Here is a 14,563-nt window from a genome sequence, read left to right on the forward strand (position 1 = left end):
TGGTCTGTATATCAAATCAACCTAATAAAACAATGTTTATTAAGAAATTGAAAAATAATCGAGGGCGATCAAACACTGGCCACAGTTTTCTATTAAACTCCATCGTAGCATACAAAAGGAGTAATAACATAAAAGACACACTCATTCAAATAAAATGCCACCTCAGGGAAACAGAAGGATACGAACGGTCTGGGCAACAAAACATAACACTCGAACAACAACGTAACGATTCTAGCATCTATCTTTGACGGACAGTGGCGACCATCAACTTACACATGTAGGAAAACAAAACCATTTGGGGCGACTACTGAAAAGACCTCACTTTTGGTTCAGAAAACACCGTTCAGACGAATCACTCGAACATAAAACTGGTTTTACGGGTGACCCAGATCGCATGACCAAGGTCAAACTACTATCGATTCACCATGTCTTGCCATGTTTCCCGTTATCATGACACCACTTTGAACGAATCACTTTACTGTATCACTAACAAAGGTAGCACCAATGTGTTTAGTTACTTGAATTGCATATATATATATATATATATATATATATATATATATATATATATATATATATATATATATATATATATATATATATATATATATATATATATATATGTGTGTCTGTGTCTGTGTCTGTGTAGTCAAAAGTAGTTAAACTGTTTAAATTCACTCGGATGGAAATAAATACATCAATGATGTAAAGTAACGTCATGCAAGTGCAAGCAATAGATCATTATGGGTTCTCTATGATTGTGTCATGTGAATGATGAAGATATGACATCAGCAGGATTAGTTTATAACAATTAATATACAGCAAAGAAATAACATCAACAAAATCTCCTAGGTGTTCCTAGGTGTTGACCACGAGGTGTCAAAGACCTGGCCCTTGTCTATTGAAGACCAAACACACTTTGACAATTCTGTGCTATTACTACATTTGTTGTTACAGAGCGATTACATGTGATTAGCGAACCACTAATCACACTTAAAATATGTGTAAAAATGTCTCTCTATATCTTTTTGTAGATATCGATGTATCTGGCCTAGAATCTAAATGTATCTATGCATCTATTCATGTATATTATATATAAATGTATGTATGTATATATGTATGTATGTATGTATGTATGTATGTATGTATGTATGTATGTATGTATGTATGTATGTATGTATGTATGTATGTATGTATGTATGTATGTATGTATGTGTGTATCGATTTATCTAATTATCTAATTATCTATCTATCTATCTATCTATCTATCTATCTATCTATCTATCTATCTATCTATCTATCTATCTATCTATCTATCTATTTATCGATCTCTATATGTATAAAATCTATCTAAAATAAACTCTCGATTGCTCTATTTTTGGAGATTTGTCTTCACCAGCAGATACGAGTAAACTTATGGGTGTTGTCTATGTACAATTCTGCCCTCTTCAGGTGTCTGCTGCTATCGTAAGCAACAGTTGGGGTTTGGCATGTAGTGATGGAATCCCGGCCATCAATCGCATGATTGTTAAAATACTCAGACGTATTGGGTTCAAGAAAATATATTTGATTGTGGTACGATGTCAACAGGACGACAAAGAAGTGGCCGAACAGAACGAAATCAAGTTTATAAGCCCAGAACCGGAGGACCGTGATCTGAAAAAATTATTTCAAGATTGCTCTATTCCCAACAGAGTTTATTTTCACTTACATAGCTACTTCTTTCCAAACCTACAGAAGTTACAGCGCGATGTTAAATTCGTGTTTGGCTACTTTTAGAGAGTGCTAAAGAGACACAAGAAATAAAGGAAAGTGTCTTTCCTGAAGCAGAGCTATATTTCGTTAATTGGCGGGATCCAGACACGATCGAGCTTGGAATGTTTCCCTGCAAGATCGATGAGAAAGAGCTCTCGACACGAAAAAATGAACTTTCGAAGTTGTTCCGTCGTGAATCGTACGAGCCGCACGTTGTGTCTGTTGGGGAAAGTGCCCACAAGTTCTTGTTGGATAAAAATTGGGGTTGGCAGTCAAGCAACCACTATCTTGTTCAGCCAAACATTGGCCAAGACTGTCGACCTGATCCGAAAGATAAAAATATCCACGCGACATTTGAAATTGTTACGTTCTTTCAAAGCGGAAATCTTGAGAGGCCAGAATATCGTAAAAGCCTAGAATCTATGGTGAAGGTATTAGAACATGTCGCGTCAAACAACGACATACTAAAGATCAAGCTGAAGGTTGTTGGGGACGTCAGCGAAAAGGAAGATGAAATACGAAACATTCGCAGTCCTTGCTGAAAGTTGTTCCTCAACACTGCTACACTCAAGATGAACTCGAGCGCGCACTACTTGACTGCCATTTTGTACTGTTTAACGGAAATACTCATATTTCTGATCCGTCGATTTCTTTGGCCCTATCACTTGGAGTTCCGCTATTGCTACCGAACAGTGATGACTTCAAAGCTATGATTATGAATCATCTCAAGCTATACCAAGATCATCTATTGGTAGATATGAATAAACGGACATGCTTGGCAAAAAGCTGGAGGAGAAAATTAATTCCTATCAGCTTGCCATTTCAACCGCTAAAGAGATCAGCAACCATGTAACTTCGGATAGCGTTGCCATTGCAACTTGTCGTGAATTCCAAGAAGTATTAAAACAACAATTTGATCGTTTTTCGCATGTCGGTCAACCTACTGAAGGTAATTAATTAAGTCTTTCTTGATACGAGGATAGCGTGGCAATCATTTTAGATTGTATGAGCATTACGATTTACATATGCATACACAGAGACTGACGGACATTCAGGCAGAAGGACAAAGGGACCGTACATTTATCTCAACCTTTAAAAGCAAGAAATGGAAGGGAAGATTCATGTCACCATTGCGTCAATGAAGGACGCCGGTAGGCAGCAACGTTTTCAAACACAAAGCAAACGTATATCTTACCGTAGAATTCTTTCCAATAACGACAATTATCGTAGCATAACGAAAATATCTCTACCGACAAAGCTGCGCTTTGTATAACTACCCCACACAATGGGGTACGTGACAAAATGTGCAACGTTGAGTGATAAAATTTACATCACGCGCAATAATTATAAAGTCGCATTAGAAAGATGCGTGCACACGAAATAACGACATATTGAGGTACCAGACACACATTGACGTATACATCTAACATACTTTTGCCTAGTATGCTTTACTACATTTATATATATTTCCTGCTAAATGTTATATGCTCACATTGACAAATCTCGTGGCATGGGAATGGCGCTTAGAACTATGTTATGACAGTGCCAGAAGAGGTAAGGATATCTGAGACTTATGTTGAGCCCTGTTTTTATGAATAGGGTTTTCATGATTTCAAATTTTTATCATAGATAACTTCTCTTACGTAACAGAAAGTGTAGTACGAGTTCTCCACACAAGTGGTTTTTAGGTGTAGCCTTATAATGTTCCGTACAACAGCACATGAGCCGAATTAACGTTTGTTTAGACCTCAAAGGTGTCCCCATGTTTTCAGTTGAACTTGATCTCCTCGCAGTCTAATGAATTTTTCATTCTTATCTTGTATAGGGCTGTAGAACTTTGTAACATCCTCTGTACTTCTCTGTCGTTCGAGTCATTCTTGACAAATGAATTTACTTGTATCATGTTTTTCATTCCCAATGCATTTATTTTGCAAAACAAGACAGAACTGCGCATCAATTTCCACACTGGCCAACATAAGTTTAATGAAAGCGTCATGAGATTGCACAAATGCTCAGACAAGACCCGACCGTCGATAGGATCGGCAGAAATAATATTTAGCCATGTCCACACCGTGAGCACTGCTCATGCTATTTTACCTATTTTGGCCAACTTTGATTGATTTGATCAACAGTCAAACACAGTCTCTCGGGACTTCATGATGATATTGAAAACTGTAACCAAGCGAATAACTGGTTCCACGAAGGACCACAAAAGAGTTAGTATAGAGTCAAAATTGTGGCAAGCGAGCCGTCATTAATAACGGTCTGAGTGGCGGATGAATGACCTCGACAATCCGAAGTCATTGTGTTGGCCTCTTATATATGACAGCTTGGGCTGGAAACCTAAACATCGTCCGAAGTCGCAAAAATATCCTACCATCCGTGTGTCCGTCCATCTGTCCATCCGTCCACAGCAATATTTTGTTTAAGTGGCAACTCCAAATTAGAAGTCATGCAATTTGCTGATAGCATCATCATTGAAAGATATAGGCTTGGTTAGAATTTTAGTAGATGTGGTCTGCATAACTTACAGTCATTTGTATGAATATTTTTTGCATTAGGCATTAATTCTGTCTGAACACTTACCCAACCAAGCTTGAAGTAACTATAAGCACTGAATATGTTCTGTGGTTGCACTATGCTAAATGTTGATATGTAGTCTTACAGAGTATAAGCTCATTTGCATATGAGTTTACAAATTGTTACAGACCTCCACTTTTTTATTGACCATAGCGAAGGCTTTTTATTGTCAATGTTTTATGATCATACTTCTAATAGCTAACTCATTTGCAGAGTTAATGGCTTCTGGTCAGTAGGCTGTATAACAAGATAGAATGCACTGATTTTGGTTTTCACCTCTGCTATTTATTAAGTATATGTAATTAAACATTAGTGATTGTTTAATTGACAGGACATCCTTATTACTGGCTCATTAGCATATTAATGAAATTTTGTAATAAGGTCATGCATCAAACCTTAAAAGTCTGTATTTGATTGAAATTTTGAGGTACATTGGTTACGTTGCGCTTCATTTATGCTAATAATTTGATTTGTGTGATATTTGTGGAATTAGACCACATATCAAAGCTATATGTCAAAAGTGAATCGAGTAAATTTGATCAAGTGTTAAACGTACAAAATTTAAAATCACATTAAGTCATAGTGGGAGTTCTTGGGCATGATATATCATTGCATTATATCTGGTTTCCCAGGTTCTCAAAGCTGACTACTCTGAATTTTAAGAGGCACAACATTACTGAGAATGATTGATGATTATATGCTTACACTGCAATATCCAAAAATTTTACGTAATTGAAGGAATTAATTTGACTTATCATTACGGTACACTTCCACAGTTTTGTTAACCTTTAGTATTGATTATTGATTGATCAACTGTCTTTGATTCTGATGATTGCACTAGTGTGCTCATACTTCAATATCCAACTACATTTGCTTAATTGAAGCAAATTGTTTTTATTCTACATCTATCTTGAATCTTTAATTTTATATCCAACCTTAATAGTTAAATAGCAGTTATAATATCACTAACAAGCAAAATGGTTGGAACAAAAAAAACCATTAACCTTATTGGTTCGGTGATATGATTTTTAAACAAAGCAGACACAGGGGGAATTCATAGAACTGAATAATGTATCTTCATCATATTGTGTATGGGTCCCTTGTCCTAATAATACAGTAGCCTTCAAAACATAATCACAACACATTGAATTGATTATCCTGCAGCAACAACGTTAACATCTCACCTTGTGTTTTACAGAACGTGCCAATGAACTAACGCCGAGTGAAGTACATATTCAGAAGCGATGGAATCTAATAGCAAGACATGTGAGTTATATAATAATAGGATATCACTTCGTGGAGTTTGATTTCTTACCCGATCGCGATAAAAAAATCATATTATAAATAATGGTTAAAAAACGTTGCCTTTGATATTTGCAAGAAATAACACTTCGGGAATTCAGTTAATTCTTAACGTATTTTAAGCAACATTTGAAGGGAACATTAAATGTTCTTCGCAACTTCGATCGAGATATGTTTTGGTAATCTTCCTTTCTCGCGTTTAGGTTAGATAAACTTACTGATGTTCAGCTTTCCATAAAGCTTATGTATCGATGCATGGAGAATACCACTTTTTACTAGTACGATGATCTGAATACAGATCGCCTTATTGTTCCATTTTAACGATCCTCACATGCTCTATTCCGAATTTAACATATTAATTTATATAACGGACGGAAGTCTAACCTCTCGTTGCTTAATCAAGAATACAGAAACAGTATAAATATAAATTTTCTAAGCTTGCCACTTGCTACATTTAAACAAAAACATGACTTACATGGTAATTACTTGAACTGAGCAACGTATCATCATATTTAGCATTGTCCCCTTTCCTGCTAAATGCAATAACCTTCATCACATCATCGCAATACATTGAACTGATAATACCGAACAACATCTTAAGTCTGGTACATCGTGTCTATGGAAATTGTAACAAGGCGAAGCACTATGTGTTTTTCAGCAGTTGGAATTTACAGATCGCCCAGTTGAAGTGCATATTCTGGAGAGACAGAATTAAATAGCAAGACATGTTTGCTAGTTATTATGATTTTATATCACAGTGATTGTCTTCTTCGAGTTTGACTTGTGTTTTTGAGATGTTTGCAGTGAACGCTCGCAAAGTGGAAGTATATATTCTGGAGACATCAGAAGATATGAGTGCTTAATTTAACATAATGGGTATAAACTGCAAGCGAGTGTCTTTGATTGCAGATAAAAGACCTCTGGGGTAAAAATTATCATATTTGGCGGGAAATGATAAGAGAGCTAAGCTAGGTGATTATGTCAGCCAAATATGCTAATTTTTGCATGGTCTTATTTTTTTAAAGGGCGTAAACGGATATTTTTCAGTCACTCTCATTGCAACAAGCAATCGCCATGATAGTCACATGGAATCAATGATACTTGATTCTTGTAATAATCACAGTGCAATTTCATTCATTCTACACAGTTGCCTTAGCAATACAAGAAAAAACAACTCACGATCAAGTAATGGGAGGGAAAGATACTTCGGCTGCAGACAAACAAGTAAGATACATTGAGTTTGTGCACTTCTTATTTTATGAAGGGCGTTAACGGACATATCGTCAACTTTGTACCGATTTATTAATATCGAAAAGGCTGCTGAGTTGCTGTTGATATTTTAGTATCGCATTTCAGGAACAGAAATAACATGACTGGAACTAATTTGGTATACTTAGATAGTAAACTAATGTCGTTGTAATCTGCAAATGTAAGCCCACCTGCTTTTCTCCTGAAGCAATGCACTTGTTTTTGTGAGTAATTTGCAATATTGCAACATTCAGCTACAGAATAAATGATACTTTTGACAAGCTTTAAATATATTAAATCCCATTGTCCCAATTAATTCAAATGGTGTTAAATACAGCATGTGCGGAGTGACTCACCGCTCCTTTGTTGAGTCTGAATTGTTATAGCCCGATGTCGTAATGGGGACAGTTATCCATGAGAAGTGAAATAATGTCATAACAAGAAAAAACTCTATTCAATTTCCGTTTCACCAAAACATGTTCTGCTCTTGCACATGTGATCTTTCAGGCTAACGATACCTAGTCATGTAAAATAATAGACGCATTACAACGAAGAGTTCTGAACGTGTCAATTCCAAAATCATAACAGATTGAATATGGCAGCGTTTTGCAAGACTGTGGATGTTAGTAATAATGGTTTCAATTGTTACACTCGCTACATTCCACCCTGAAAGCATTTTTTATCACAAAACGCAAACCTATCAGGTTTTATTGGATAAAAATTTAACTGAGTAACGTATCATCGTCATATTATGTATTGGTCACTTAACACGCTTATGTAGTAATCTTTCATCACATTGCATCATGGAATAACATCGCAATAGTGACACTTACTGTGTCACTTGAAAAAATATAAAGTGCATTAAAATGAAGCACAATGTGTTTTCAGATGTTTGCAGTGGACGCTCTCCCATTGGAAGTACATATTCTGGAGAGTTTAAGTTTGATAGCAAGAAATTTGTGTCAGATTTAAATTATTAGAGGGTAAAAATTGCAAGGGAGACCTCTTGGGTAAAAAATGATCATATTTGGCGGGAAATGATAACAGAGCGAAGTTAGGTGATTATTTTAGCCCAAATATGCTAATTTTGCATGGTCTTATTTTTTAAAGGCTGTAAACGGACATGTTTCAGTCACTCGCATTGCTACAAGAAATCGCCATGATAGTGACATAAAATCAATGATGTTTGATTCTTTTAAAAATCACAGTACAATTTTATTCCGTCTACACAGTTGCCTTAGCAATACAAGAAAGACGAACTGACGATCAAGCTATGGGAGGGAAAGATAATTCGGCTGCAGACAAACAAAGTAAGATACTTCGACTTTTTACCCCTCTTATTCTATGAAGGGCGTTAACGGACATACAATTAACTTTGTAGTGACTTATTGAAGGCGAAAAGGCTGCAGAGTTGCTGTTGATATTTTAGCCTCACATTTTAGGAAAACAAATAACGCGATTGAAACTAATTTGGGATAATTAGTAACTAATGTCGGTTTTATGAGTAATTGCAATTTTGCAACATTCAGCTACATAACAACTGGTACTTTTGACAAAATTGGAAAATAATAAAAAATCCAATTCTTCTAAAGTACTTCCAATGATGTAAATGCAGCATGTGGGGAGTGATTTGCCCCTCCTTTGTTGTGTCATACTCGTGATAGCCCGATGTCGTATTGTTAACAGTTACCCATGAGAAGTGAAATAATGTCATAAGTTTCAGAGTAACTGATTTTTTTGAAAAATTGAAAAGCATTGAAATCCAATTGTCCCACACTATTTTCAATGATGGTAGATGAAGCATGTGGGGAGTGATACCATAAATATTTCTTCTCGTCTTTTTTGGAAGACGAGTGCACTTCATGACCTCTTTTTGGTTTGCTTACAAGTTAATTTCGTCAAAGTCTTTGACAATTATTGTGATTATGATTGTGATTGTAATGTGCTTCCTGCAGATGTCTCCTCTACTCACTGGTTAAAAAATATCTGAGTGCCTTTTTGCTCTGTTTTGTGCTTCATACATATCAACAGCATGACTTTTGCAAGTTGTTTAAATGCAACAAAGCAACCCTTCATCAATTAAGATTATGGAAATGACGGGATACTCCTAGTATTGCAACGCCTTTGGCTGTTGCTTTGTTGTTAACTGTTTATCAGGAGTACACAGTGACACATCCCGTAATCATAATGAGGGGCATAAGAAACCATTGGCCAGGCAGTAAGATGCATCTATACAATCGTTCATAAATTTTAAAAGTACATCTTTTTTATACAGTATATGCCAATTTCAAAATTTAAAACGGCAATAACACTAACAGAAAGCTTTGTGTTTAAAACAGCAACTGGAAATGAAGCTCCCCGACAGGAAACATCGATCGTGAACAGATGGATCCTGAAATAACAAGTAATTTTGGACTTTTTTGATTTACAAGCTCTGTAGACCATAGCCTTTCAGTTATGCAAATTATATAACATTTTCTCTCTTTGTTCGCCTCTCTTTGTGACCTTCTCACTTGAACTACAGGTTGGGAATCTCTTTACGTAGCGTGTAAATGTTCGCTCTATGATGACTGCCGAATTAACGAATGGTTCCATTTAAAGACAATGCAAAACTTCTAAATGAAGTTAAGCCAATGCTCAAAGTTCAACAACATAATCACGGAATTCTTACGGAATTAAGTAAAATTATAAAAGTTAAAAACAACAGTGCTTGATTGAATGCTCTTTTTACAATAATTCAATCTTCTACTTCTGCTGTCTCAGTGATAATTCAAGCAGCAAGTGGTATCTCGGAATCTGGTGGTACAATGTCTATGGTATCACGCAATCTGAGCGACAACAGCACCGACGGGCTGTCTGCAGAACTCCAAGAGACTGGACAGGTACTCGAAAGTCTTGAGAGTGACATCGAAGTAGGAGAAGCTCAAGAAGGGAGCATCAGGTACAACATCAAATGTAAAACATCAAAGCACTGCAAGGTTTTGTGGCGACGCTATCAAAGTGGTGAATTGCGTGAATTGGTGCAGAAGACCTTGATAACACCAGAGGTGTTAAGTAAAGTACACGCTGTCTGCATCTGGATTAGGTGATCATCGATTACAGTGAATACGAAGAAACTCTTCAGAATTGACATCGAGGGAAAGCAAATCAGGTGAACACTACAACGAATATAGTCAGCACCTTTCCCCTTCCAAGTTTCGCACTATCTGAACGCATCGACACAACCGAATTCCACGTTATTTTAATACTTTGCCCTATTATCACAGTCATATGAAAATAAGTCTGTCATTTGTCGTTGTATTTTACAATATTTGTTTGACATTTACTGCTATCATTTTACTTTTGAATTATAAATGGATTAATTGCACAGACCTCATTATCCTTTTCACAATGGACATGCTATATTGATCGGTGATTTGAAAATGCAATATAAAAACAAAACGCGTCAGTACTCTGAGACAAGCTGAAAGCTACTGCGTTTAGGATGAACTAACGGCTAAAATTACTGGAGTGTTTAAGTTACGAATGACCGATCTTCTGAATTACGGATTCAGTTGGCTATCGGGAAGCTAACTTCTTTAGGATGTGACGCAGACCTGTGCACATATAAATTAAATTTTTTGTTGGGCATGAACATCATAAAGCCTGTTGTACAAAGTATGCGGCCGATGTGAACTAAATGACTGTGTAACGTCTGAGTCGAGTAAAGTTGTGGAATATTTAAAGGAGCATTATCCTTTGCACCTATGGGGGTTAAAGCTTCTATACGCAACTTGTGTATTTGATGTGATATGAGCACACGGAATGAGGCATAAAACTTCAAAATGTACCCATGAACACTGTTGAATGTAAATCGACAGTTCTGCAGTTTGCAAGAACGTTACGGGTAGAACACCTATGCCATGTAACCACACGTGGTTTTATTATGACGTTACCTGAATAACCTTTTAACCACGTACAGTACAATCATTTAGTCAGGCCATAATACATTTTATCTTCCAACTAATGCAGAAAATGAAATATTAACCGAAACATATGAAGCCGTTAGTGAAAAGGAAAAGAAATATACCACTGACCTTTCGACAAATAATAGGCCGGAGATACTGCAGGAAAAAACCGCAGAGGATCTTGCCTTTGAAATGGAAAATCTGAGGGTCAGGCTTGAAGACAGCGAAAAAGAGAAGGAACAGCTTGTTATGAAACTGGTGCAAAAAGAAAGAATCGAAGAGGATCTTGGCTTTCAAATGGAAAATCTGAATGCCAGACTTGAAGACAGCGAAAAAGAGAAGGAGAAATTGTTATGAAACAGGCGCAAAATGGAAAAAGCAGAGAGGATCTGGGCTTTGAAATGGAACATTTGAGGTCCAGGTTTGAAATTAGCGAAAAGGAGAAGGAGCAGCTTATTATAGATTACAAGAAACTTGACAAAGAGTACGACTATTTGAAGTTGATGTTGACATCTATAGAAGGTAATAGATAAATAAATGTTATTCTTTGCATTTGAACTAAATTGTCGAAATACCAAGTATTTTCACACCGGCTAAGTTTATATCGCCATTCTCGTAATGACTAGCGTAGTACATGCTAAAACGTGATATTTTATCTCCATGGACCTAGGTATAAACGTTGGTATGTTAACATGTATGTATATAACAGCTGAGCACACAGAAGTCATCATTACATTCCTAGATGTCATTTGTTTTGATATTTTATTTTATATTCTCAATTGTTTGGCACTTATATAAAAGCAAGTTTTGTTGATTTAAAACAAGTAGATGCACTGAAAAATTGTGCTTTGCGAGTGATACTTCTCAGTCTGCATGATCGAATGTATCTTCCGTGTCAACCAACGCCGATGAACAGTAAGGTCCTGGTCGACAGAGAATCATGACACAATGAAGAGTCTCCGATTAACGACTTTTAATGTGCAGACAGAGAAATACAATTCCGTTCAGAAACTACACGTATCAGAAATTGTTTTACATAACTCTGTAATTTTGAAAAGGTATAGCGTCCTAAGAAAGTTACCAAAAAGAGCTGAAAAATCCCGTGATTACTTAAAGGTTGGTGTCACATACAAAACAATAAAATGTGAAATTTGCGAAAATATTGTAAACTCAACCCTTTTCGAACTTCTACTGCCCTGTACCTATTGCTGAATATACCGGAACTCAGGTCTTAAACGTTTTCGTAACCTCTTATGCGATAATATTGATAATGTATTCAAGGAGTCTTTTTGTACGGACGAAAATCTCTTCCAAAAGAGTCCAGAGTACCAAACATGTTAGGAAGGGTCAGTTCATTGTTGTTTGAATGAACACTGTCTACGTTCCGCTGGCAGCATAACTCGTTTGTTCCGTTTTGCTGTGAAGTGAATATTATCTCAACAGCGTAAAAATCAAGTCAATATGTGCCCTACATACGTGCTTGTCATAATTCAAATTCCCCAGACATTGATGACTCTTTCATTTTCAGTTTTATTTTGCACAATTTTTTAAAGCACATGGAATACACGACACATAGTATTTCTGCAACAGAGTATTGTTTGATTATGATTGCTTCTTGGATATCTTGCAAGCTTATTTGGCCACGATAGGTTTCCAATGGTGGCAAAATCTATTGCGTTACGAATGAAGGTATAAAAGATGTCAGCATAATTTGGTGGTGCAAAAGAACTGAAATAGTTATAGATTCATGTAATATTAGTAGCAACTTAACAGTAACATTAACAATGTTTAAAACTACATGCAAGTAAACACCATTGTGAAACTTTTCCAAACTAATAGTGTGGATTTGGTCTGTAGCTAGGTGATGGATGCCGTACGCTAAGAATTCGAAGCTATCAAAGATTTACTGTATTTTTTCAGTTTCGGGCACGATTGGTGGTCCCGGGGAGGAAGACGGCAGATTCGACCATCCGAGCGGAATAGCAATTGATGAAAATGGCGACTTGGTCATTGCTGACAAGAGCAATCGAAGGGTGCAAGTAATGGGTTGGGACAACGAATGCAAACGCAAGAATGTATTTGACAAATACGAAGGATGGTTCAGACCACGTGACGTTGCTGTGTCTCCTGATGGTACCTACTTATCGACTGATCATGGGAAAATGCAAGTTGTGGCTTTTGATAAGAATAATGAGGTTATAACCTCATTTGGTGGAGACATAGACCCTTATGGCATTACGATGTCTAAGGATGGCTATGTACTCGTCAACGACCGTGGTAATCACTGTGTAAAAAAATACACACGAGACGGCAAATTTTTAACAAGTTTGGATCTCATGGTAAAAGTAAAGGCCAATTCGATTTCCCATGGTCAGTCGTCGTCAATAGTAAGAATGAAATATTAGTATCAGATCAAAACAACCATCGCGTACAATTACTCAACTCTAATGGAGAATATATTACGTCACTGGGGTCGAAAGGGTCAGGGCCGGGTCAGTTAAAAGATCCCCACGGCATTGACGTTGATAAGGATGACAACATTTATGTCTGTGACTTTGGGAACAGGAGAAATCGTACAGTTTTCATCAGACGGAAAATTCCTTCAGAGTATCGGTAAAGGAAAGGTTGCCCCGAGGTACGTTGCTGTAAGACAGACGTAAATCCTTGAGAGTGGCTGTCAGTGATTGGGGTCAAAATTGTGTCAAAGTATTCTTTGTAATGAAGCAAAAAAAGACATCCGGCAAGGAGTAACCGTAACTGATACAGTGTGTTTGAATCTCGGAATGCATTGCAATTAGGTGAAGGAGCCATGTTGTATATATTGCTATTTGTTAGCTATACATATGTTCAGATGGTAATATCTGCTGATATATCAATATAGCAAAGTAGTTACTTGTGGCCTTCTTAATCTTTATTTCACTTTCATTCTCCAAGAGTTGTAAGCTATGTGTTTCTAGGACGAATCAAATGCGAATAATAGGTATTTTTCACACAGAAACGAAAAGAAAATCGTTTGAAATGATTCATATTCAGCAGTGACGACAATTGGTATCCACTTTCCATTAAATTTTTCTTTACACCACCTTTGTTTTAAATGAATCCTGACACTCGTAGGAAAGTATATCTCTTTGAGATAGCTATACCAACAAATGTTCAGACAAAGTTGCACTCTTAGAATAGTGACTTTGTTTTTCAGTGTGCTTGTTGTCTTGATGATGAATTCAACACTCAGAACACTTTTGTTGCTAGTGTATATTTAGAACAAAACCAACCCTTCTTCAACTGATCTTCAATAAGAAATGTCAATAAGCATTTGTAGGTATGAGTCTGTTTTGAATAATTTTTGTATTTATGTGCCTACCATTAAATATGTGCATTCACTACTTCGTAAATGTATAGACCTTTACTGTAGCTTGGTCTTATTAATATTTCAATCAGAACATACGGAAAGCATTGTTGTTGTTGTTGTTGGTTCCAAACGCTGAATAAAACAAATATCTTGATTCAACAATGCATCGGCTCTTGTTTTCTATGTTGAAATATCGTTGCCTATCAACAAACGCATTCATAGTATGCATCTCGAAAGTGAATGATTTAAAGTTTTGATCAACTTGTTCTCAATGACTCTTTCAACTAACCTCTTTCCAAATCACGTGCAAATTATAATACTAGAGTTATAAATTACCCAATATTTACCGACATCTGAAATTCGAAATGGCCGCCATCCCTGT

The 14,563-nt window shown here is 36.4% G+C and overlaps 1 protein-coding gene across 1 annotated transcript in view; it reads left to right on the forward strand.

Annotated features, from left to right (window-relative positions):
* Positions 1 to 11,189, forward strand: part of LOC139129335 (flagellar attachment zone protein 1-like) — a 37,981-nt gene extending 26,792 nt beyond the window's left edge. Inside the window, exons 3-5 of the mRNA XM_070694969.1 lie at positions 8,094 to 8,195; positions 9,649 to 9,939; positions 10,897 to 11,189. Coding sequence (XP_070551070.1) covers positions 8,094 to 8,195; positions 9,649 to 9,939; positions 10,897 to 11,189 — 686 coding nt within the window. The remainder of the gene's footprint in view (positions 1 to 8,093; positions 8,196 to 9,648; positions 9,940 to 10,896) is intronic.
* The last annotated feature ends 3,374 nt before the right edge of the window (positions 11,190 to 14,563 follow it).

Source organism: Ptychodera flava, chromosome 3 (assembly GCF_041260155.1).
Source record: "Ptychodera flava strain L36383 chromosome 3, AS_Pfla_20210202, whole genome shotgun sequence".
NCBI lineage: Eukaryota > Metazoa > Hemichordata > Enteropneusta > Ptychoderidae > Ptychodera > Ptychodera flava.